The 24308-nt window shown below is 38.8% G+C and overlaps 1 protein-coding gene across 1 annotated transcript in view; it reads left to right on the top strand.

The window, feature by feature from the left end:
- PMM2 (phosphomannomutase 2) overlaps nt 1-21939 on the top strand; it is a 34967-nt gene extending 13028 nt beyond the window's left edge. Inside the window, exons 7-8 of the mRNA XM_043975143.1 lie at nt 6866-6981; nt 18320-21939. Coding sequence (XP_043831078.1) covers nt 6866-6981; nt 18320-18421 — 218 coding nt within the window. The 3' untranslated portion in view covers nt 18422-21939. The remainder of the gene's footprint in view (nt 1-6865; nt 6982-18319) is intronic.
- Nucleotides 21940-24308: the final 2369 nt, after the last annotated feature.

The raw sequence follows: 24308 nt of genomic DNA, 5'->3' as shown, positions 1-24308 counted from the left end.
ATGCAAGATGTGCCTGAGGGACAGCGAGTGGTCCATTTTGGACAAAGTGTAGAATACGTGTAGGGAAATGTAAGGAAATAAGGAAAAAACAGTGGGGCAGCACCAAATTACAGAAGGCTTTGGATGCCAGGCGAAAGAATTTTGAGCTTTACTTAGTAAACAGTAGAAGGCCATGAAAGGGATTTGATTAGAGGGAGGACATAGCCACCAGGACCCTGAGGAAGAAAGGTGCACATCCCCCTTGTGATGCTTACTACCACCACCACCTGAGCCAAGTCCCATAACCCTCCATTGGCTCCAGTTTCCTCATCTGTCAAATGGAGAGTTGGAATAAAAGGCTTTTTTGGGGGGGAGGTTGGGGGAGGGGGAGGCAATTGGGGTTAAGTGACTTGCTGAGGGTCATACAGCTAGTAAATGTCAAGTGTCTGAGGCAGAATTTGAATTCAGGTCCTCCTGACTCCAGGGCCAGTGCTCTATCGACTGTACCACCTAGCTGCCCCTGGAATAAAAGGCTTTTGAGGCCCCATCCACCTCTAGACCATGATCCTATGATTGCCAAAAGGGTTGAGTTATTTGAAGGAAGGAGAAGATAAAGAAGGGAAGTTGAATTATTGATAATTATACCTTTGCGGTGAGGCTGGAATTGGGTTAAACTTTAAGTTTTTGGTTAAGAGAATTTTAGCATGTTAAAATATCCAACTGAAAGGAAAAAGCAAAGAAGAATGTTCTTTCCTTTTTGAAAAATCACTACATTTGTCCCCCAATCTTATACTTCCCATTTTCCAAGATCTTTAAAACATCACTGACATTGACTCAGCAGTCACATCTCCCAGGAAATTCTGGACCCAAATCTAGAACAGGTAACTTGAATTCATCAAGGGCAGCCAAGTACTTTATTGTCAGTCTCCTTGATAATCTCAGGTATAAATTCATTGTTGATTATTTTTGTTCTGTTCTTTCCAGTATAAAGTTAATTCTCCTTTGCAGAGAACATGGGAACAAAATCACATTGGAGCAGCTCTACCTTCTCTTGGTTTTCACTCATCATCTGGAGTGACTACAGGATATATAGTGCAGTACTCAAATAGGAACAAAGCTACTAAGCCATATATAAGGATCTACTTTGTTTTTGTTTGGTTTTGGGGGGGGGGCAATGAGGGTTAAGTGACTTACCCAGGGTCACACAGCTAGTAAGTGTCAAGTGTTTGAGGCTAGATTTGAACTCAGGTCTCTCTGAATCCAAGGCTGGTGCTCTATCCACTGCGCCACCTAGCTGCCCAGGATCTACTTTGTTAAATACTTCCCATTATATTTTAAACTTGTTGGGCTCCACAGGAGTGTTGTGAGCCACATGTAGCTTGTGTATTTGATACCTCTGGTATGGTGGATAGGAAGCTCTGGATTTAGGAGTCAGGAAGGCCTGAGTTTGAATCTTGCCTCGGACCCATACCTTCAGTATATCTCTTAACCTCTCTCTCAACCATAGTTTCCTCATCTGCAAAATGGTACCAACTTCATAGGGTTGTTGTGAGGACCAAATGACATAACATATGTAAAACACTTTGTAAATCTTCTAAAGTGCTACATGTTAGCTATTATCATCCAGCCATTTAAAGCAAAGTTGTTATCCCTTCTTTGTTCCTCCTTTAAAGTTTGAATTGATTCATGAGTTCACTGTCCCTCCACATCTATTTTTTCAGAGAAGATCCCTTCTTTTCTCTTCATTTGAATTGTTTCCCTTAGTGTTTTCAGAATTTCATACTTGAATATCTCCCAATCTTCCAGGACTGACTTAGCCTGAAGCATTAAATCTTCTTACCCAAAATCTAGGATGTGTGTCAGCCAGACTATTCACCTAGATCATAATCTTTAGGAAGGAGGGGTCACTTACCTGAGGTCATTATTTACATCCAGTTGTTCCTTACTGTTAATGAGAATCAGATCCAGAAAAGAATTTCCTTTTGTTGGTTCCTCTACTCAGTTGCTTTGTGTTTTGTCAGAGCTAAAGCTCTTAATAGAGCTGGATAATAGAATAGAGCTGGATAGACATCTGGATAATTGAAGTTCCCTATCACTATATTCCTTTGTACCAGACTTAAATGTTTCACAGTTGTTCATCAAAAGCTACTCATAGATCTAGTTTATTGAATGAGTAGATGACAAAGGTTGGAGCATTTGGGATCAAACAGATATACAGTTACCTGGTTGGACACAAATAGTAACAAAAATTATATTCTTTCTGTCACAAAGAGATGGGTTACTTTTAACATACAAGTATTTCATTAAGAAAGCAGAAGCCAGGAGGGCAGCTAGGTGGCACAGTGGATAAAGCACCAGCCCTGGATTCAGGAGGACCTGAGTTCAGATCTGGCCTCAGGCACTTGACACTTTCTAGCTGTGTGACCCTGGGCAAGTCAGTTAACCCTCATTGCCTCACAAAAAAAGAAAAAAAGCAGAAGCCACTCTCTCCTTCTTTGAATTAAATTTATAAATGTGTATATGTATATACACACAAAGATAGATAGATAGATAGATATTTATCATTTTAAAGGAGATGCCCCTGACCACTTCCTTTTTTTCCTTCCCACCTGGTTGTCTTTGTATCCCATTGAACTTTTCCTATAGACTATACTCAAACCCTTCCTTCTAAGGATACCACCTCAAAATTGCATAAAGGTTTGTGGGTTGTTTTTGTTTTTTTTTATATGGAATCATAGATTTAGAATTGCAGTTGGATCTTAGAGGTCATCTAGTCCAACCTCATAACTTTACAGATGAGGGAAATTGAGAGGTAACTTAAGCCCAAGATCAGTAAGTGGCAAAGCTAGCACTTGAGCCTGGGTCCACTGGCTCTAGAGCCAAAGTGCTTTTCTCTCCAGTACTTCTTGCAGCTTGCTTCTCCAGCAGAAGCAGAATTAGTATCCCTATTTTGCAGAAATTTTGCTCAAAATCTCACTCTGATGCTTCATGAAGTGACTGTCTTTTACTTCCAGAATTCTCAGAAGTTATGCTTAGTAGAACATAAGCGCTGGCAGGCCACCCCTACCATGCTAGAAAGGTTTGGGGTCTCTACTTAAAGTCCTCATGTATTCCTTCCTTCTGTCCTGGTAATCAGTAGTATACTCCAATGACAAAAAAAAAAAATCAATTCTATTTCTCCTTCCTTTGACCTTCACCAAAATATTCTCTCTGTCATGGTGTCTGGTTGCTAGATTTCCTCACATGAATAGACTTTCTTCATTTATATGTAATGCTACCATTCTCTGCTCCCTTTTACCTATCTGGGGTATGTGTGTGTCTGTGTCTGTGTGTTTTTTGTTTTTGTTTTTTTTTAGTGGGGCATTTGGGGTTAAGTGACTTGCCCAGGGTCACACAGCTAGTAAGTGTTAAGTGTCTGAGGCCGGATTTGAACTCAGGTACTCCTGACTCCAGGGCCTGTGCTCTATCCACTGTGCCACCTAGCTGCCCCTGTCTGTGTATTTTTAAATAAAATATACCCATCCAGAACCATAATCCAGTTTATGGGTTTCATACCACCAAGCTTAGTGATTCTTATTAAGTCAGTTTTGTTTCTCTGCATTAGGACTTCTAGGACTCCCTGGTTATTCCTTAAACTTAGAGTTTTCATATATAGATACTTGAGGCCATGGATTACACCAGTGACTCCTTTCTTGGATTTTGTCTCTTATAGATTTGTGAGTAGCCCAGGTGCTGTTTTTCTTTTTGTTGCTATTCTGTATATATTTGCAAGGTACCTGGACAAGTGCATTCTTTTCATCCCTTGTTTGGTATGTTCCATCTCTGGCCAGAAATCTTTTGTCCTTATATTGTACTCTTTGATCTAGAGATTTAAATCCCATTCTGAGACATCACCTTTTTATTGAGCTATTCACTTCTCGAATTGATTGTTCTCTTCTGAATCTCTTCTCTTCAGTAGACAAAAATGAAGAAAGTATAACTGGTGCTCTTGGGGTCTTCAGTTTCTTGCCCAACACTTCATAATTGTTGGTAATACTTTTTAGTTTCTTTCTGGAAGAGTCATTTGTGCCCATGTGAATCAGAATGGATAGGTATCATCAATTTTTGTTGTGTCAGAAAGCTCTGTGTATGACTTGGATGCACGCCCAGGAAGACTACAGGCTTCTCTATTGTTATCAGGTCAACAAATAGGAGCTCAGTAGCCGGAGCAGGAAATCACCAACTGCTACTACTCTTCTCTTCTTCTACCTCGCCTGACAGATCTTTATGGGACAAGCAGCTTCTTTTTACCTCAGAGCATCCAGTTCATTCCTCATTAAAAAGAGCTGGTTTTAAATGTGTTTTTTTAATTACAAAAGTATTTTATTATAAGATTCCTAGTTTCAAATTTTTCTCCCTCGCCCCTCCCTAAGACAAGTAATCTGATATAGAACAGCATTAAAACCAAAAGAAATAGTATGGTTCAATCTGCACTCATATTCTACAGTTCTTTTTTGTTCTGTATTTGGAGAACATTTTACATGATGAGTCCTTTGGAACTTTCTTGTACTGTTGGATTGGTGAGAAGAATCAAGTCTATCACAGTTGATCAACACATAATGTTGATGATACTATGTACAATGTTCTCCTGATTCTGCTCATCTTACTCATCATCAGTTCATGCAAGTCCTTCCAGGTTTCTCCGAAATCCACCTGCTCACTGTTTCTTACAGCACAGTAGTATTCCATTACATTCACATACCACAACTTGTTCAGCCATTCCCCAATTGATGGGCAATCCCTCAATTTCCAACAAAAAGAGCAGCTATAAATATTTTTGTATATGTGGGTCCTTTTCCCTTTTTTATGATCTCTTTGGGAAAAAGACCTAATAGTGATATTGCTGGGTCAAAGGGTATGCACAGCTTTATAGCCCTTTGGGCATAGTTCCAAATTGCTCTCCAGAATGGTTGGATCAGTTCACAGCTCCATGAACAATGCATTAGTGTTCCAATTTTTCCACAGCTCAAACATTTATTATTTTACCTTTTTGTCATATTAGCCAATCTGATAGGTGTCAGGTGTTTTAATTTGCATTTCTCTAATCAATAATGATTTAGAGGGGCAGCTAGGGGGCGCAGTGGATAGAACACTGGCCCTGGATTCAGGAGGACCTGAGTTCAAATCCAGCCTCCGGCACTTGACACTTACTAGCTGTGTGACCCTGGGCAAGTCACTTAACCCCAATTGCCTCACCCCCCCCCAAAAAAAAATAGTGATTTAGAGCACTTTTTCATATGGCAATAGATAGCTTTGATTTTTACATGTGTTTTTAAGATCTACTTATACAGGTGCCCTTATCTCTTCTGCTCTATCATCTCGATTCTTTGTCATCCTGATAAGGGTCAACCCCCAAACTCCCCAACTCAGGACTTTTTAATTCCCATTGCACCTGCCTGTCTCCTTTAAAAATGCTTTATTCTGTCTAACAACCCTGCCCCCTCACCTTCTCCAGGAGGTAATTCAGCCTACACTTGGAACACAGATAAGTCACTCTATTGTGGCAGAAATATAAAAGTTGAACACTCAATGCAAGTCACTGCACGATTTCTCCTACTCTCCATAATGGTTGTCTTGAAACTGCTTGTGACTGCTTACACCTCAACCCTAAGCACTTGTTGAAAACCCTTTACGGCCCATTTACCCTATCTGCCCATCCACTCTGCCAACTTACTCAATCTTCTCTGCTTGTTCCACTTGCCTTTTATGCTCCCCTTGGCTTGCCTTATTTTGCCAGCTACATTCTTGGTCTTTTTTAGTCTATCCCTTCACATTGCACCACCTCATTCTCCTGTTCACCTCCTACATCCTTGTATAACTTCCTTAATTATCCTTGGTCTTGCTTTCTTACAGCTTACGTTGAATCTGGACCAGAATCTGGGTTTAGAGATTTTTCCATTTTTCTTCCATTTCTCCTCAGATTCGACTTCTGACCTACATCACTAGGCCAAACCTTTCCTTCTCCTTATTCCACCGCAGTCTTCTTCACTCCTTTGCTTGCCCTTGATCCCCACCACAGAATCTGGAAGACAAAGTTCTGAAGTATGAGGTTGCTTGGAGCAAAGTTTGTAACTAGTTTGCTTCCCCATCTTTGGTCGGAATACTAGGCCCTGATTGAATTCTAGGGGGAAAATTGGAACAAATCAGAAAAACACTGGGTTTTAAATGGAATAAAAATGCCAGCTTCTTTAAATAAGCTATTTTCTCCTGTCGTTCTAATTAGTCATTAATTACCTACATCTCTTCCTTTTCTAGCCTTTGACAAGTATTCAAGGTTAACAATGCTAGAGGTAGGGATCACAATTAAATAGATTGGTGCTTAAGTATTCTCACACTATTAAGATGAAAAATTTTTGATATATTTTTCTGTCTCGTGATTTTAAGAATTATGTGGCTTTTAAATCAGTAACTTGTGGTTACTGGTTTAGCTCATTTTCATTTTTATGACAGTGTAAGCTGGATATAAAACCTCCCCTACCACCATCTGCAACTTGAAGTGTGTAAGTTTTGGTATGCTCAGTTCAATGTCATTCTTACCACATTTGTTATAAATATACTTCATTTGCTGTCTACTTGCTTGACAGCATTTCAATGCAAATGCATTTCATTCTGAGTTGACCCGACCTACCTCATCAAGACCCAAGTAAATGCCAAGCAAGTGAAAGATTTGTGAAAATCGGGGTTTGAAATCAAAACATTAAAACATATTCATCAGAGTGAAAATGGCAAAGGAGAATATTGGGAAATCAAGTCTGGCACTTCAAGTACTCTAAAAGAGTAAATTATATGTTGTTTAAAGATTACCTGTCAGTAACCCTTTTTCACCTTTCGTCTGTCTCTTATGCAGGAGGACAGATAAGCTTGGATGTATTTCCTAATGGATGGGATAAGAGGTACTGTCTGAAACTTGTTGAAAATGATGGCTATAAGACAATTTATTTCTTTGGGGACAAAACCATGCCAGTAAGTATTAAAAGTACTTTTACATTTCTTTTATTCTTAACATTCTACTCTAAATAGGAAAAAAAAAATTAACAAATGGGCTTTAGCCACATCAGAGCAGTGCTGAGTTCTTGATCATTCCCTCTAGTTTGTAGCCATGTTTAGGGATGGTGTCAGTCATACACATTCCTAAGCATTTTCCTAGAAACTTATAGCTCTGGGGGCAGCTAGGTGGCGCAGTGAATAAAGCACTGGCCCTGGATTCAGGAGGACCTCAGTTCAAATACGGCCTCAGACACTTGACACTAGCTGTGTGACCCTGGACAAGCCACTTAACCCTCATTGCCCCGTAAAAAAAAAAAAAAAGAAAGAAAGAAAGAAAGAAAGAAAGAAAAACTTATAGCTTTGGCCACAAGAGACTAGGTAAAGGAAGCACAGGTGAGGTTTTCTCTTTTAGCTAAGAAATGTAAGAAGAATCAAAGCCCACTTAGATCTACTTCAGTTTGAGGTTTTAAATGTTACCCTCTTTTAGTTGCTGCACGTTGTTTCAATTCCAGTACTTGAAAATCTGCTCTTAGCCAGATCTGGCTTGCATGTTTTAAAAAATGTATCTTATCTGTATTTGTACTTTTTAGACTTTAACTTTTTTTTTATGATAATTTTTTTCCCGTTACATGTAAAGATAGTTCCCAACTTTTGTTTATACAAGCTTTCCAATTTCAGACTTTTCTCCCTCTCCCCCCTCCTCTAGACAGCAGGTAATCTGATATAGGCTATATATATATATATATATATATATATATATATATATATATATATATATATATATACCCACATACACATAATAACATTAAACATATTTCTGTATTAGTCATGTTATAAAAGAAAAATCAGAGCAATGACAAAAAACCTCAAAAGAGAAAAACAACAGCACCAAAAACAAAAGAAATAGTATGGTTCATTCAGCATCCATACTCCACAGTTCTTTTTTTTTTTCTTTACTGGATTTGGAGATCCTCCTCCATCATGAGTTCCCTGGAACTCTTCTGCACCATTGCATTGGTGAGAAGAATATAGTCCACCACAGTAGATCAACATACAATGTTGATGATACTGTGTACAATGTTCCTCTAGTTCTGCTCATCTCACTCACCATCAGCCCACGCAAGACCCTCCAGGCTTCTCTGAACTCCTCCTGCTCATCGTTTCCTACAGCACAACAGCATTCCATTGCATTCATATACCACAACTTGTCCAGCCATTCCCCAATTAATGGGCATCCCCTCAACTAACACTAATGCATTGTTGGTGGAGCTGTGAACTGATCCGTCCATTCTGGAGAGCAATTTGGAATTATGCCCAAAAGGCTATAAAGCTGTGCATGCCCTTTGACCCAGCAATACCACTTTTGGGTCTTTTTCCCAAGGAGATCATGGAGGGGGGAGAGGGACCCACATGTATAAAAATATTTATAGCTGTTCTTTACGTGGTGGCAAGGAATTAGACTTTAACTTTTTTAAACTGCATGGGACTTAGGGCAAAAAGGGACTTTAGAAACCATGTAGTCCAACCTCTTCATTTTATAAGACAACTGAGACTCAGAGTGGTCAAGTATCTTGCCCCAAATTGTACAAGGTAATGAGTAGCAGAAGTGAGATTTGAACTCAAGCCCTGTGACTCCAAATGCACTACTCTTTTTACTATACTTCGCTTCCATTTGCATAAGCTATTTTGTGAAATCCTTCCTTAAAAGTTAGACATGACCTGAGTCATATATTGGCAAGAAAGTGAAGAACCTCAATTAGAGGAGTTGGCATCTATTTTCTTTTTGTTCTTAGTGTGTATGCATGGCCCATGAACCAAAGGTAGCATAGAGGTGATTGAAAATAGCCAAGATAGGGGGCACCTAGGTGGCGCAGTGGATGAAGCACCAGCCTTGGATTCAGGAGGACCTGAGTTCAAATCTGGCCTCAGACACTTGACACCTAATAGCTGTGTGACCCTGGGCAAGTCATTTAACCCCCATTGCCCCGCTCAAAAAAAAAAAGAAAAGAAAATGGCCAAGATTTTTATGGAGAGAGGGGAGGGGAGAACCCAGTCCACCTAAGGAACCTACATGTCTGGTATAGAAAATTATTCAAAAATGTTCTTATTCACAACCAAACCAGTATCAATAGGATTATCTGGCTAGGCAGGCAACCCATGAACAATGCCCTCTACTGACAGAGAATGGATTGGCATTTTGAAACTTAACTTGCTTGGGAATATCCCTTGCTAAGCAGGCTAGCCTGCTATATGGCCGAGATCTTAATAAGATCATTTATTCTGACAACATATAATAAAATCATTTTCATAAGCTATTATCCTCCAGACTGTCATAATAGTAATTGATTTTTTTTCTTTGACATTGAGGCAAATAGCATGAAATATGAGAAGGAAAAAAGTATATTAATGGAATGTGGTTTGGCAGCATGCGTTACCTTCAAGTCTGTGTTTGTAGCCATTTAGTGTCATCTGTCTTAAAAGTGAGAAAATTAATGAAGTGTTCTGTCATTGGTAATATAAGTCACTGAAAAAATCAGCCAACTTATATGTTGAAAACCTCATCCTTCGAGCGAGATTTTGTGTATGATAGACTTGGAAAAGATGTGAAATATTATCTGGTCCAGGGTTTCTAAAACTTTTTCTAATCTCGACCCCTTTGTGCCTGGGAAATTTTTATGGGACCCCCCCATATATAGATATATAAAATAGATATACATAATCTTTTACTGTTGCCAGATTTTTTGTCGTCCCCACATTGTTACCCACAGTTTAAGAAGCTTTGATCTAGTTCAACTCCCTCATTTGATAGATGAGGAAACTGAGGTCCTTAGAGGTAAAGTAACTTGCCCGATATCACATAGCTAGTTAGTGGCAGATTTAGGCCTTTGAACCCAGGACTTAGGTCATCTACTTAAGGAACCTTACTGCCTCGTATACCATAGTATGAATTGGGGGTTGCAGAGTATGAATGAGAGATTTGGGGTGAAGGTGTGGGGAAGAAGATGGTGTTAACCCTCCCTGAGAGGATAAGTTCAAAGCCTATCTTTGAGAAGCCTTTCCTGACCAGCCCAGCCAGCTGGGATCTCCCTCTATAGCACATAATATCTACATTTCAAACTTGGCACTTCTCATGACTTACATTGTTCATTATCTTTTTATGTAAAGGCCCTGCCTTCCTGAATAGATTATAAGCTCCTTAGAAGCAGAGACCACATTTTACACTTCTTGATCCCTAGCATCAAACACAGTACTTTGCATGAATTAAGCACTCATACATAAAGTGCTTGATTGCTTCAAGTGATTTGCCCAAAGCCATATAGTTGGTAACAGAAGCCTCTTGAGCTCTTGACTCTAGTTCAAGAAATAATATTTGATAGCATGTTATAGAGCACCCTCCGGTGAGGTTAAATGAGAAGAGTTTTGCTCTTTTCATCCTCGTGAATGATGTATTTTCATATAGATAAAATTGTGGATTTTGTATTCTTTATGACAGGCAAGCAAAAAAATTCATATATAACTACGGTATCTAGTTATTGAAATCATTTTCAGGATAATATTCATTTAATAGGTTCCATTTTAAAAATCCATTGCAAACTGTCACTATCTGATTTCATGCTATTTTTTTTTTCAAAAACAACTAGGAAGTATAATTATATTCTATTCAGATGCAAAGTAACTCTAAGAAGCTTACTCATACCTGCCTACTAAATGTCATTTTCTTTCATATTGAAGAAAGGAGGAACTTGTTGTTAAGACTACAAAAGCTTACTTTGGTAGAAAGGTGGCCTTCAGTTAGTTATCTGAAAGGATCTCATTTGTTTATTCCACTTTACAAAATGGAATCTAATTCTCGAGACCAACAAAAATCAACTTCAGATGTTGGGGTCATTACCACTTTCTATGCATTCCTTCCTACCTAAGTACCATACCTCAGTTTGCAAACCCTTATCCTACATTCAGGCAGCAATCAGGATCTGTCTTTGGGTTCCTTATCTCACTCCTTACAGTGATTGCAAATTACTTGTCCCACTCTCCCCCCCCAACTGAATGACTTAGATTCCCACTTCCAACATGAGTGTTCTCAGCTCCTGTTTCCTTTGTGTAAGCCGTCTTTGTCAGCATTAATTTCTCCTTCCCACTGGTCATAGAAGAGAAGTTCCAGCTATTCACCAAAATTAATCCTTCAGCTTTTGATAACCATTTCCTCATGCCTCTTTAGCACCTTGTTCCAAAAAGTCATTCCCTCATTCTCATGGTATCTTTGCATCTAGCCAACAAACATGTTGAGGATTTCTCATTCATAGTTTAAAAAAAAAAAAAAGCCATTCCTTATCATTTCTCTTCCATCCTACCTTCAGTTCTGTAATTTTCCATAACAGTGCCAATACCTAATGCCTCCACTTCTTTAATACCCACTCTCTCCTTGACCCATTGCATTCAATCTTATTTGCTTGTTGTTTCCATTAGAATGTGAGCTCCTTGAGGGAAATGACTTTTTTCCTTACTTTGTTTTGTTTTGTTTTTGTTTGTGGGACAATGAGGGTTAAGTGACTTGCCCAGGGTCACACAGCTACTAAATGTCAAGTGTCTGAGGCCACATTTGAACTCAGGTCCTCCTGAATCCAGCGCTGGTGCTTTATCCACTGCACCACCTAGCTGCCCCTTTTTCCTTAGTATCTTCAGCACCTTAGCATGGTGCCTGGTACATAAAATTAACTCAATAAATGCTTGTTTACTGACTGCTTTTCTTCAAGGTTATCAGGAACCTTCTAATAACCAAATCCAGGTGGTTGGGTTTTTTTCCAATCCTTTTACACTGTCAACTACCCCCTCCTACTGGATACCCTCTTCTTCAATGGTTTTAGAGACCAATAATAATAACTATTTAAGTCCATGAGCCAGTGACTAATTTAGCAACTTCTGAATCCAAACCCTATGCTACTGATTCACCTCTCTCCTTGTCTCATTAACAGGCTTATTATTTCTACATAACCACATAATGTGGACATTCCACAAGCCTCTGGTCTTGGCCCTCTTCTTTTTTCTCCGAACTCTAGAGGTCCTATGGCAATGTCATTTGCACCTGTGGCTTTAACTGCCATCTTTAGGCAAATAACTCCCATATTTAGCTCTCTAGTCTGTCCTGTCCTCTAATCTAAACCTACTTCTCCTACTGCCCTTAGGACATTTCCACCTGGATGTCCCCCTAGTATCCCAGACAGAACATAAACAAAACAGAGCTCATTAATTTTTCTCCACCTCATATGAGAACATAATATCATAGAATTAGAGCTACAAGGGTCCCTATAAGGTCATCCATCAAGCCCAACCCTTCATTCTATGAATGAAGAAACTGAGGCTCAGAGAAGTCCAAAGCAATATGTGTAAGTAAACTGAGGCAATAGCAGAAGGTAAAGGAGACTGATTTTTGGATCAGCTTTTACACGTACGTGTGGGGGGGGGGAGCAATTGGGGTTAAATGACTTGCCTAGGGTCACATAGCTAGTAAGTGTCTGAGGCTGGATTTGAACTCAGGTCCTCCTGATTTCAGGGCCAATGCTCTATCCACTGCGCCACCTAGCTGCCCCTTCAGCGTTTACTTTTAAAAATATTCTTTAGTAGGAGTAATAGTCATCATCAATAACAAACATTTGGTTGAACCTTCTACTTTTGAGTATTGTTATAAGGTCAATGAACTGGTTTTTTAATGTTTGGGGGGGGGTTTTGCTATAGAGAAATGCATCAAAATTAACCAGTTCAGACTTCCTTGGAAAGACTTTTCAAGGGACATAGGTGGTTTTTATCATTCCAAAAAGCTCTCCTAAATTCTAAGATCTTCAGTTGGTCTGTGATCTCATTCAGGTCACATAAAGACATCCATTTCTTTTCATCCTATGTGACTCCCATTCATGTCCTACTATAAACTTTCCACAGGGAGTCCACTGGGTATTCCTTCCTCAAGATCCCTTGACATTGCATCTTCATCTTTCAGAGTTCTTTTTTTCAAGGCTCCTTTCAGGTACTACCTTCTCCACTGTGAAGCATTTCCTGTGCCCCCTCAGCTGGACGTGTTCTCTCTCCCCTGTAGTTTCCAAGAGTATTTTGTAGGGTTCTCTCTTTGGTAGCCATCATGCCCAACTTTGTATTATTATGCTATTTGTGTACATGCTGTATTGCCCCCAAGAAACGCAAGTTCATCGAGGCCAAGGATTGTCATTTTTAAAACTCATTGTTAACTCCAATAATGAGCATGGAGTGTCTAGCTCATTGTAGGTGTTTAGTAAATGTTTGTTGAATCAATGAGTGAATCAGTCTTAGGATGCCTCTCTTTCACCTGCTTCCCCCCACACTTGGTGGTACTTGCCTAAGTCGTCATGCATAATAAGTAGCAGTGACGGTAGAACCCAGATATTCTGACTCAGATCCAGTGTTCTTTCCCCACCTTGCTGTCAGAAATTTTTTTTTTAAAAAGAGGAAAAAAGAAATAGAGTAATAGGGGCAGCTAGGTGGCACAGTGGATAAAGCACTGGCCCTGGATTCAGGAGGACTTGAGTTCAAATTTGACCTCAGACACTTGACACTTACTAGCTGTGTGACCTTGGGCAAGTCACTTAACCCTCATTGCCCTGCGAGCGCCCCTGCACCGCCCCCCCCAAAAAAAGAAAGTAATAAAGATTATTTTGCAAGGTCTTACCTGAAATTTGAGCCTTGCTGATTCATATCCAATCCAAGAATCTCTTGGTACTTTACACAAAATAACTATTTAAGCCCTGTCCATGAGCCAATGGCTAATTTAGCTACTTATGAATCCAAACCTTATTTCTACCACTAAATTGCCCTTTGGCCTTGGATGGGGACTTTGTTCAATAAAAGCACATAGAATCATAGGATTTAGAAGAAAAGACCTTAGTGATTTACTAATCCACCGCCCTCATTTACATCTGAGGAAAAGGCCTTGAGAAACAAAGTAATCTGCACATGGCCAACTACAGACCTTAGAGGTGTATAGTAGTGAGTTAGGGGATGATACTGTAGGAATACTTTACATTTGTATGATAATTGACAAAGCCCATTCCACATTTATCTTGTCTGATCCTCATATAACAGCTCTATGAGTTAGTCAAGGGATGGTACAATCCACGTTTTATAAATGAGTGCACTATGGCAGAGGTAGGACTTCTTCCCATCTTCTTGTTCCAGGTCTAAAAATTTTATTGTGGGTTCAGAAGAAGGATTATTCAAAGGTTACTGTGGACAGACTTTACTGAAAGTCATATTTACTATGTGAAAACAAATCTAACGAGACAAAAATCATATTGTGGATGATTGAAAAGTTAAAACTTGCAAGTAAGTAAACAGCTCCCCAGATTTGGTGCAGTTTCCAAGAACTGTAATTCCACTGTACCATGACAACTGTAAGGTGAATAGGTATTCAACAGCCTCCAGGGAATTAATATCAATACCCCTCTGTTGCATATGCGTCAGCTCTTCCAATTTAGTGAGCAGCAGACTTTTTCTGAGTTCACTGTAGGGTCTTTTGCAGTGAAGAGGGGAAAGCATGAATTGTTCAACTTCCCTATAATAGGTTCATTGAAATCAGCCAGCCAACTCTTAGTTATCACCAATTATCTATGTACTTCTATACCATCTGTTGCACAAAAGATACAAATATTTTTCAATACCGTGGACTAAATGAGAGCTAGTATGACACAATAGAGAGCTGAAATAGGAATCAAAAGATCTGTGACTTCTTCCTAGTTCTACACTAAACAACCTGTCTTTGATAGTCATATTGAATGAATGACCTCAGGCAAGTCATTTACTCTTCTGGGATCCATTTCTTCCTCTAAAAATTGAGGCTGTTGAACTAGATGGTGTCTGAGTTCCTTTATAATTGACATTCTATACCATCATCTTCCCCATGAACACAGGGATGTAAAGTTCATCTTTCATTATAATCATCATTATAATGGAACTCTACTACTCAAATTATTAAGAACATATGCAAATGTTGGAAGAAAAACAAAATCCAAGAACCCATCTCCTCAGTACCTCCAACCCCTACCAAATGGCAAGTGTTGAGTTCTCCCTATCCTCAGGTGCTAATTACTCTAGACTTTTTAAATATTAATAGGCATGGGGGAAGCTAGGTGGGGCAGTAGATAGAGCACCGGCCCTGGAGTCAGGAGTACCTGAGTTCAAATCCGACCTCAGACACTTAACACTTACTAGCTTTGTGACCCTGGGCAAGTCACTTAACCCCAATTGCCTCACTTAACAAAAATATATATATATTAATAGGCATGGGCAGCTAGGTGGTTCAGTGAATAAAGCACCGACCCTGGATTCAGGAGGACCTGAGTTCAAATCCAGCCTCAGACACTTGACATACTAGCTGTGTGACCCTGGACAAGTCACTTAACCATCATTGCCCTGCCCCCTCCCCCCAAAAAAAGAGAAATATTAATAGACTGACTTCACTGATAGATTATTTCAAGCCCAAACATATCAGATTCACAGTAAGGTAATATAACCTCTTCTCTTCATCCTCTCCTTATTGGCCATTCTTTTTAAAAATTTTCTAAGAGGCAAATATTTCTAAGTTAAATCTGTCCCTACTATCACCCCCCCACACAGAGCTAATTTTAAAACAAAACAATAAAAACAGATCCCTTTTATACATATCTGTTTAGTCTAGCAAAAAATATTCCCACATTAGCCATATCTAAAACTATTTTCTTTCTACATCTTAAGTTCATCCCTTCTCCATTGGGAGGTGATGTTTCATCTTCATTCTTTTGGACTCAAGGTTTATCATTACACTGATCAGAATTTTGAAGTCTTTATGTTGTTATCACTGAGTGAAATGTTCTAGTTTTATTCATTTTTCATTGCATGAGTTCATAAAGATCTTCCCAAGTGTCCTCTGACATAGTTCATTTCATCATTTCTTTGAAGGCGTATTTTACATTTGTGACTTTTGTTGTTTTACCAAAATGTGTCTTCACCCAACTTCTGCCAACGTAGGGGAGCCACAGCTAATGGGCAGGCAGATCCCAGGTTAGAGACCTGTTCTCTTTATAGCTCCAGGCTTCATTCTTTTGGAAACTGTCCATCTTACCCATCCTCCTCAGGCCTTGAACCATGCCCACCTCAGGAAGGAAAACCCAAAGACAAAAAATGTCAAGTCCCCTACTTGAGAAGGAAAGCTAAGAGCCATTGAGGTTCAGTTGTTTTGTAATACAGATCCTGCATTTAAGCCCTGAGAACATGGCAGAGGCACTGGCAAACACTGGCACCCAACAGATGTTTTTTAGGGGTATTTTGGCCCCACCATGTCACAGATTTTCTTTGACCAGTATTAAGTACCCAGTTGTGTGTGTGAGTTAAAACATGACCCCACAACTCCCATCTACACATACATACACACATAGGCTCCTGGAATATACCATAGAACCTCTGTAAAACTACCCTGCTTTTCACATATATTAAAATACTGTATCTGTGTAAGTACATAATATACAAATGGTGGTTTTTCATAGCAGGAAAACATGACCAGAGCTCTCCTCTTCTCTTAGTCCTTCTCTGCCTAACTGGTCAGTGCAAATGCCCAAGTCCTAAAATTTCATTCATGGTCTATGGCACTTTAACTGGTGAAAACAAGCTGTCAGTATGTCTTTACTCCAAGGACAACTGTAAGATGATATATGTACAATCTTTCTACATAAGAAGTTATTTGGAAAAGAAGTTCTGAAAAAGGCACAAACAGGCCAACTTCTGTTCCAATTATGTGAAATTTAATATATTCTTTTAAAAAAAACTATAATATTGTTAAATTCAATGTAGGCATTAGAGGGCAGCTACGTGGCACAGTGGATAAAGCACCAGCCCTGCATTCGGGAGGACCTGAGTTCAAATGTGGCCTCAGACACTTGACACCCCACCCAAAAAAAAAACAAAACCCCAACATATAGGCTTTTTGAAAAAAACTCAAACAGAAATTCATCATTTGGTTTACAGTCCAGTTTTTTGTGATTCATATATGAAATGTTTGTTAATGATTTAATTCGTAATAAAAATGATTTTTTAAAAATTATCTTGACAAAATGATGGATTTTAATCCACTAAACTAACTCCTCCAGAAGTACCCCTAACTTATTTACAAAAACAGCTTGTCTTTAACAGATGTTAGTTTCCATGGACAGCACAGCAGTTTGTTCTTTTAGATGCTTTTTATCCACTACTAACCCATTCCCACATGTACTTTGTTAGGGGAAAATTTCTGTGAAAATTTGTTTCATATTTAACTTTTCAAAAGGTGGCTATCCAGAAATGGGATCTGAAATCAGCAGCTACTTTACCAGGCTTAGAAGAATATGATCATTCATAAAACTCAATTCTTAACCCTTTTTCATTATAGAGGCCAAACTAAACCATTGGCAGCCATTTTTTTTTTAATTAAATTTTATATGGAAAAGCTCCACTGAGGCTTCACTGTATAATTTATTTGCCTTGAGCTCTACTGAGGTGATTCATCAGGGATTAGATGAGTGATCTTAGGAATCCCCTCTAAATCTGTGAAGAGCTTCAGTTTTAGCTATAATTTGTGAGTCAAATGATATAACAATGTGGAAGTGGACTGTTACCATAAATATGAGAATACATTTTTAACTTCATCAGTCCTTTGAAAATGCCTAATGTGCCTAAATATTATTTTTCCCTGTTTATTTTTATTGCATCTCCCTCAATTTTCTTCTGACCAAATTTATTTATAATGCTGTAAATGTCACTTGTATTACAAGTTACCTGACATTTTTCAGAGTTTTCGGCGTGACATCCTCCAGTTTTCCAAGAAAAAAACTTTGGTTTAGTATTTTTTTTTTTTAAACACATTGGTGAATTGTAAATAATAATGCTTTAGTCTTGGGAGCAAGCCACTTTCCCTTTCTGGGCCTTTCCTACAAAATAAGGGAATAGATAAGACAATTTCTATCACAGTTTTTGTGGATAGAAGGAAAGGAACTAAACCAGTATGCACAATAGAAACATGATTTCCTTTTTAAATATAATCATGTGATCCATGGCTCAAAGAAAAGGTTTCTCTTTTTCCAGTTCAGGTAATAACCATACAGGTTTTGTTTCTTGGTTAATAAAGGCTTTTTTTTTTTAAAGGATTAACAAATTACCAGTGTGTTTCTCCTACCTCTGTTAAGACTGATTTCTCTGGTAATTTTTGGCTCCAAAGTAACAACAGTCACAATGCTAAATGTGTAATGATAAGTCAAACCTATTTATGTCTTTACTGTGTTTATAGGGTGGAAATGACTATGAAATCTACACAGATTCCCGAACAGTAGGCCATTCAGTGACCAGCCCAGAGGACACCCAAAAAATCTGTGAGGGGCTTTTCTTCTAGCCTTTTATTTCTCGACCTTAAGACAGAAAGAAAAAAGTCACCTCGAAACCAGAAAAGGGAACAAGCTTCAGAAGACTGATCCATCACTATTTCAAACTCAAGAAATCTTCCCCTGCCCACCTCTAATCTGACATTTACTGGGGCCTTGCAGCATGCATTGAATTACTGTGAACAGTGGTCACATCCTATCGGATAAATCTTCTGAAAAGGAGAAACATATCTTCACTCCTAAATTAAAGGTAGATTTTAGTTCTTTTCTTTGTATCTGGAGAAACCAAGGAAACAGTTCTGATATGTGGGTCCTAAGGTAACAGTTGACTGAAAGAAACATCCATGGCAAGATATTCCCATTTTCCAGGGCAAAACTAAGGTGGATTATGGTGTATGCTCGTCTCTTTGGAGAAGTCTTATAACGGAAAAGAAAAGGTGACAATTTAGCTCCAAAATACAAATTGACCTAACAGGGATCCTGTGACAGAAGAGCTTCCCAAATTTAAAGGTGTGCACATAACATAAACCAACACAGCAGCATAGGGCAGGAGATTGTGAATGTTTCTTATGTGACAAATTGTGTGGTTCAAAACTTAAATCCACCACTCACTAAATGGAAACTGCCCCTAATGACTTTGGGATTTAAAGAAGGCACCTTGTTTTACCAAAACTCCATTGTGAGACTGATATACCTGAGATCAGGACTTTATTCCGGTTGAATGACCATGTCCTCTTGTTAACCCCTATTCCTTTTTGTGAAGCTGATTTCGTATGACTGGCCAGATGACAGCCCAATAGAAAACCTCAGCCCATCATTGCTGGAAACTCTGGAATTGACTTCTTTTTGAACAGTGCAGCTAGTTTGCCTGTCGTATAACAATCACATCTGTCAACTCACTGCCTTTGATGGAAGAGAATGGAAAACATCTAGCCAGCAAATGGTTGCTGACACCAGAGAGGCTTCTTCCAGGAGCCTGCTCTAATGGGAGCCTCAGTTTCCAAAATCCAAACCGGTCTCTTGAACATTCTGGAACAAAACGGTTCTAGAACTCTCCTCAGCCTTCAAGAACCATGTTGTAAGAAATGCTCTAAGCTAGCTATCTACCTCCTAGGTAAAGTAAAAAAACAAACCCAACCAGTTAGCAATGTGAGGTTTCTCATCCTCTCTACCATTATTTGTTAGTTGGAAAATGCCATCTGCTATTGATAAACCCTCTTGCTTTATAATGAATGAGAACACTTGTGCTTTCACATCTGTGAATTAACTGCTTCAGGACTTCCTTATTTCAATCTTTGATGGAAAATGGGAAAAATCAGAAACCCCTTTGTCTGTATTGTAACATACTCCTGGAGAACAAGTTTCCCAAGAAAGATACACCGTTTTTCCAATGAGACTGTTAAAATGTTTTTGTTTTTTAATCTAAAAGAAAACTCAGGCAACTCCCTCTCTTTGCTGCTACTGATAGAGTTGAACAATAGGTGACTGTAACAGCAGCAGTAGCACCTAGCTAGGTCTTTACTGCCAGGACTTTGTACCAATTACACTTCTTCCTATTGACTCCTATTGCTAGCTTCCTCTCCAGTGCCAGCAATGATTGATACTGATACTGATGTGGCCCACAGCATGCAAGCAAGTACAAGGGAAGGGAACACTGAGCCCTGCTAAGCCCCTTTTCCCTAGGTAGACTGGGGCTGCTACTTGCTACCCTACTTACTCCTAGGCATTGGTCTGGGGAAAAAATTGGGGGTGGGACTCACCAATGTTCTCTGCTCCCACCTATTCACTCAAACTGTTGCACATGGCATTTCTGATTAGTAACATTCAAAAAACATGACCAACTAAAGGCTTGTTTTCTTTAACATTGCAAAGGAAATGATGTATAAAAAAATTTCTTTTCAAAATCAAAAATAAAATTTTACGGTTTTTAGCAAAAGCACCATTTTTGGCATTATTCCTCTTAGTTAACATGAGTTCAGGAGTTAAGGTTTGCAAGTGTGCCATGCAATTAAAAAGTGAGTCATTTGATTGCTTGTGCTCTACAGACGAGACAGAATAAATGCACTCCCCATCCCCCTTTGGCGTTTGGTTGAACTGAAAGAAGAATGTAACCCTTAGAGAAGTTTTAAAGGCAGTCATTTTCTCCACTTCCCTCCATTTTTATTACTTTATAAATAGTAGTTAAACTTCACTTCTATTTTAGTACTTGACTGACCAACGGCTTTCTAGGACCCACATCTATTTCTACTATGGCCTTTGACTCCTGCCTATATGTCAGAATTTATCACTTTCATTCCCATACTGTTAAACACCAATCAAAGTAAAATTTCCCTTGTATTTTGCTTTTTTCACAAATCAAAGGTTACTAGGCAACACTTCTTGTGACATAAGTCTAGGCTGAATTCTAGGATAACTCCTTATATTCACAGAATCATTGAATATTAGAGCTGGGAAAGACCTTGCCAAGATTAATAATTAAGTCTCCTCAGTGCAGTGATCTGTGGTAAACCATTTCTAACTTGTCAGGGGAGGTTTTTTTTTTTTTTTTGATAGGGGGGGGAGTTCAAAGCATAATGAAAATAAGCTTTAATTTATCCCAAATCATCCAAGTAAACACCTTTCCACTTTAAACCACTTGCTTCCTAAGATAAACATTTTAATATAAAAAAACTGAAATAATTATTTCTAGCTTCTCAAACCCAAACAAAAACTGTGAATTACGCCCAGCCCTTTATGAAAGGCCCTATCAGATAATTCAACCTCTTTTACATATGACATTGCTCTTTGCATGACATCTTTTTTGTTTTTCTTTTCTTTTTTTTGGTGAGGCAATTGGGGTTAAGTGACTTGCCCAGGATCACACAGCTAGTTCAGTGTCAAGTGTCTGAGGTCGGATTTGAACTCAGGTCCTCCTGAATCCAGAGCCAGTGCTTTATCCACTGCGCCACCTAGCTGCCCTATGTGACATCTTTTTAAATGAGGCATACATACTTCCCTTGAAAAGGAAGCAAGCACATGAAAAACATTATAATAGAAACAATTATAATTTAATATTATATAATTATAAATTATAATAGAAAAACCTATAATGGAAGACAACAGTCCCCTAAGAAAAATTATACCAGGTGAAGCAAACCACATAAAGGATACCACCTGACCCATGGACATTTTCTCCAAATTTTGTAGTATGCCCCTCTTTGAAGAACTGAGGAGAGTATTTGTAAATCTTAAAGCTGCCTTTCTCTCTGTAGAAAAAGAATATAGTGTAGTAGGAACAACACTGCCTTTGGAGACATAGGGCCTTGAATTCAAATTCCAGGACCACACTTAATACCCCTGTGACTGGTCAAGTCACTTATTTGGGGGGGGGGGTTACTTTTAAATTTATTTTAGACTTATATGCAAAATGAGAAGAGAAAAAAAAGTTGCCATGTACTCAGCAGAACATAGGAGAGAATTCAATATAAAACAATAAATCTCCATTTCAAGAAAACCTATGTAATAAATACATTGTTTTCAAATCTGCCCAGCTTTGCGTCCTTGTTGGTTTTCTTTTGTTCTCTGCTGTGTACTTTTTTTGGGGGGGGGGGGGAGGGCACGGGGCAGTGAGGGTTAAGTGACTTGCCCAGGGTCATGCAGCTAATAAGTGTCAAGTGTCTGAAGCTGGATTTGAACTCAGATCCCCCTGAATCCAGGGCTGGTGCTTTATCCACTGTGCCACCTAGCTGACCCCTGCTGCGTACTTTTTGTTTTCCTCCCCCTTCCCCCTCCAGATGCTAAAGGCGGCTGTAATTAAAGCATGGAGATAGATAGATTTTATATATGTATATATACATATATGTGTGTGTATGTATATACATATATACACACACAGGTATCTATAAACACACATATATGTAAGAATTTCCACTCGTCATCTGTTTCTCTGAAGGTGGATAACATCCTCCTTCACAAGTCCCAGTCTTTCCATGTTTTTCCAAGTCAACCAATTTCATCATTTCCCACACCATAGCAATATTCCAACCTAATCACATCCTGTCTGAGAGATTGTCTATGAAAATGTTTTTCCTTATTTTCTGCCTTCCTTCTATTCTTGGCTACATAGGTTTTGTTTATACAAGAAAATTTTAATTTAAAATAATTAAAATCCATTTTGCACTTCAATAATGCTCTCACTGTATAATACTGCTGAATCTATTTCCTTTACATCTTTTTTCCTGGTTTCTTTGTCCTGACCTTTTGTTCTTCCAAATGAACTTTATTATTTTTTCTAACTCGGTAAAATAATTTTTTAGTAATTTAATTGGAATGACATAGAATCAGATTAGTTTGGTAAAAGTGTCATTTTAAAAATTATATTAGCTTTAAAACCCTATCCATGAACAATAAATATTACTTCAGTTATTTGGATCTGAGTTTATTTGTATAAAAAGTGTTTTATGTTTGTGTTCAAATCCTTCCTGTGTCTGTTTTGGCAGGCCTTTTATACTGTCTAATTATTTTAAATGGTCTAAAACAATATTGAATATTATTGCTGACACATAATGTAGTTTTCTCCATTTTTCTGTGTCACAATCTCTCAAAGTCTGTTTCCACATTTGTGGAAGGAAACAGTTGATCTAGATGATCTACTTCTAAATTCCCTGTCAGCCCTATGTCTATTATCCATATGTTATGGTCTGCCCAGGAAACTTGTGGGCAGCAGTGTGAAGGCTCAGTTCCTAACCTATAAAAACGTCTTAGGAGCAAAGATCCACCTGAATAGCAAACAAAACCTGGAAAACACAAGAGCCTCTTGGAATTTGCTAGAACTTAGCCAAAGTCATTCCTTATTTGAAATACATCTTCTGTATGCAGCCTCAAACAGCACTAAATTTCTTATTAGAAAAACAGGGTTCAAATCCCAAGTCAGCCTCACTGAACTCAACTAGGTTATCAAGCAAACATACAGTACCCCGGTGCCATGGCAAATTGTTTGAGTGATCTAAACCTTAGTGTCTTTATCTGTAAAATGAGAGGGCTGGTGGGCTCGGCTAGGTCCTGTAGCCCTGGGGGAAAAGAATCAGGCATGGGGGGAAGAAGGTATAACCTTTGACCCAGAATGATATGTACCTTCCAAAGCAGAGAATACAAGTCACAAATAAGCAAAGGATCTTGAGAGATAAGAGTATATGAACCTGGGATCTGAAGCGATGACAATACCAACACCTTATATTTGCATAATGCTTTACAGTTTACTAAGTGCCTATATTCAGTCTTCCCATCAACCCTTTGATAGCTATTATACTCATTTCCCAGAGAAGGTAACTGAGTCTCAGGAAATTGTGCCAGATTCACAGTCAGACGATGTGGAGTTTGTGTATTCAACTACACACACACTAGGACCACTGATGTAGTGATGTAGACTGGGAACTATGCGGGTCACTTAGTGCAACCACACCTACCCCCTTTTTAAAAATATCTATCAGGAAAACCTAAAGATTAAGCAATATACCCAGTCAGTAGGAAAAGACAGCTAGAATTTGGACTCTGACTCCAATCCTACATGCTTTCCACCCTAACACACTGACACTTCTGTGACAATCTGTATTCACTCCATCTACCAATGTAAATAAGCCATTCCATGCCTTAGCTGGCAATCTCCATGAGCTGCTAGAATCCAAAAGTTCCTTACCTGGTGACCACCTTTTGGTGATGATCCTCTGAGCATAGCCAGCCTGGCTACCAGACACACATTCCGTCATGCTCTAGTATGTCCCATGATCTAGTTGTACTAATATATGTCTGCTGATGACAAACCCTTTCCCTGGTATACGGCAAAGAATGCTGGATTTAGACTCAAGGAACCTGGGTTACTTACCCTCTTTGGGCCACAGCCTCCCCATCTATCATTGAGAA

This window comes from Dromiciops gliroides, chromosome 1, assembly GCF_019393635.1.
Source record: "Dromiciops gliroides isolate mDroGli1 chromosome 1, mDroGli1.pri, whole genome shotgun sequence".
Lineage (NCBI taxonomy): Eukaryota > Metazoa > Chordata > Mammalia > Microbiotheria > Microbiotheriidae > Dromiciops > Dromiciops gliroides.
Note: the sequence above shows the minus strand (reverse complement) of the source record. Positions and strands in the feature narration are given on the sequence as shown.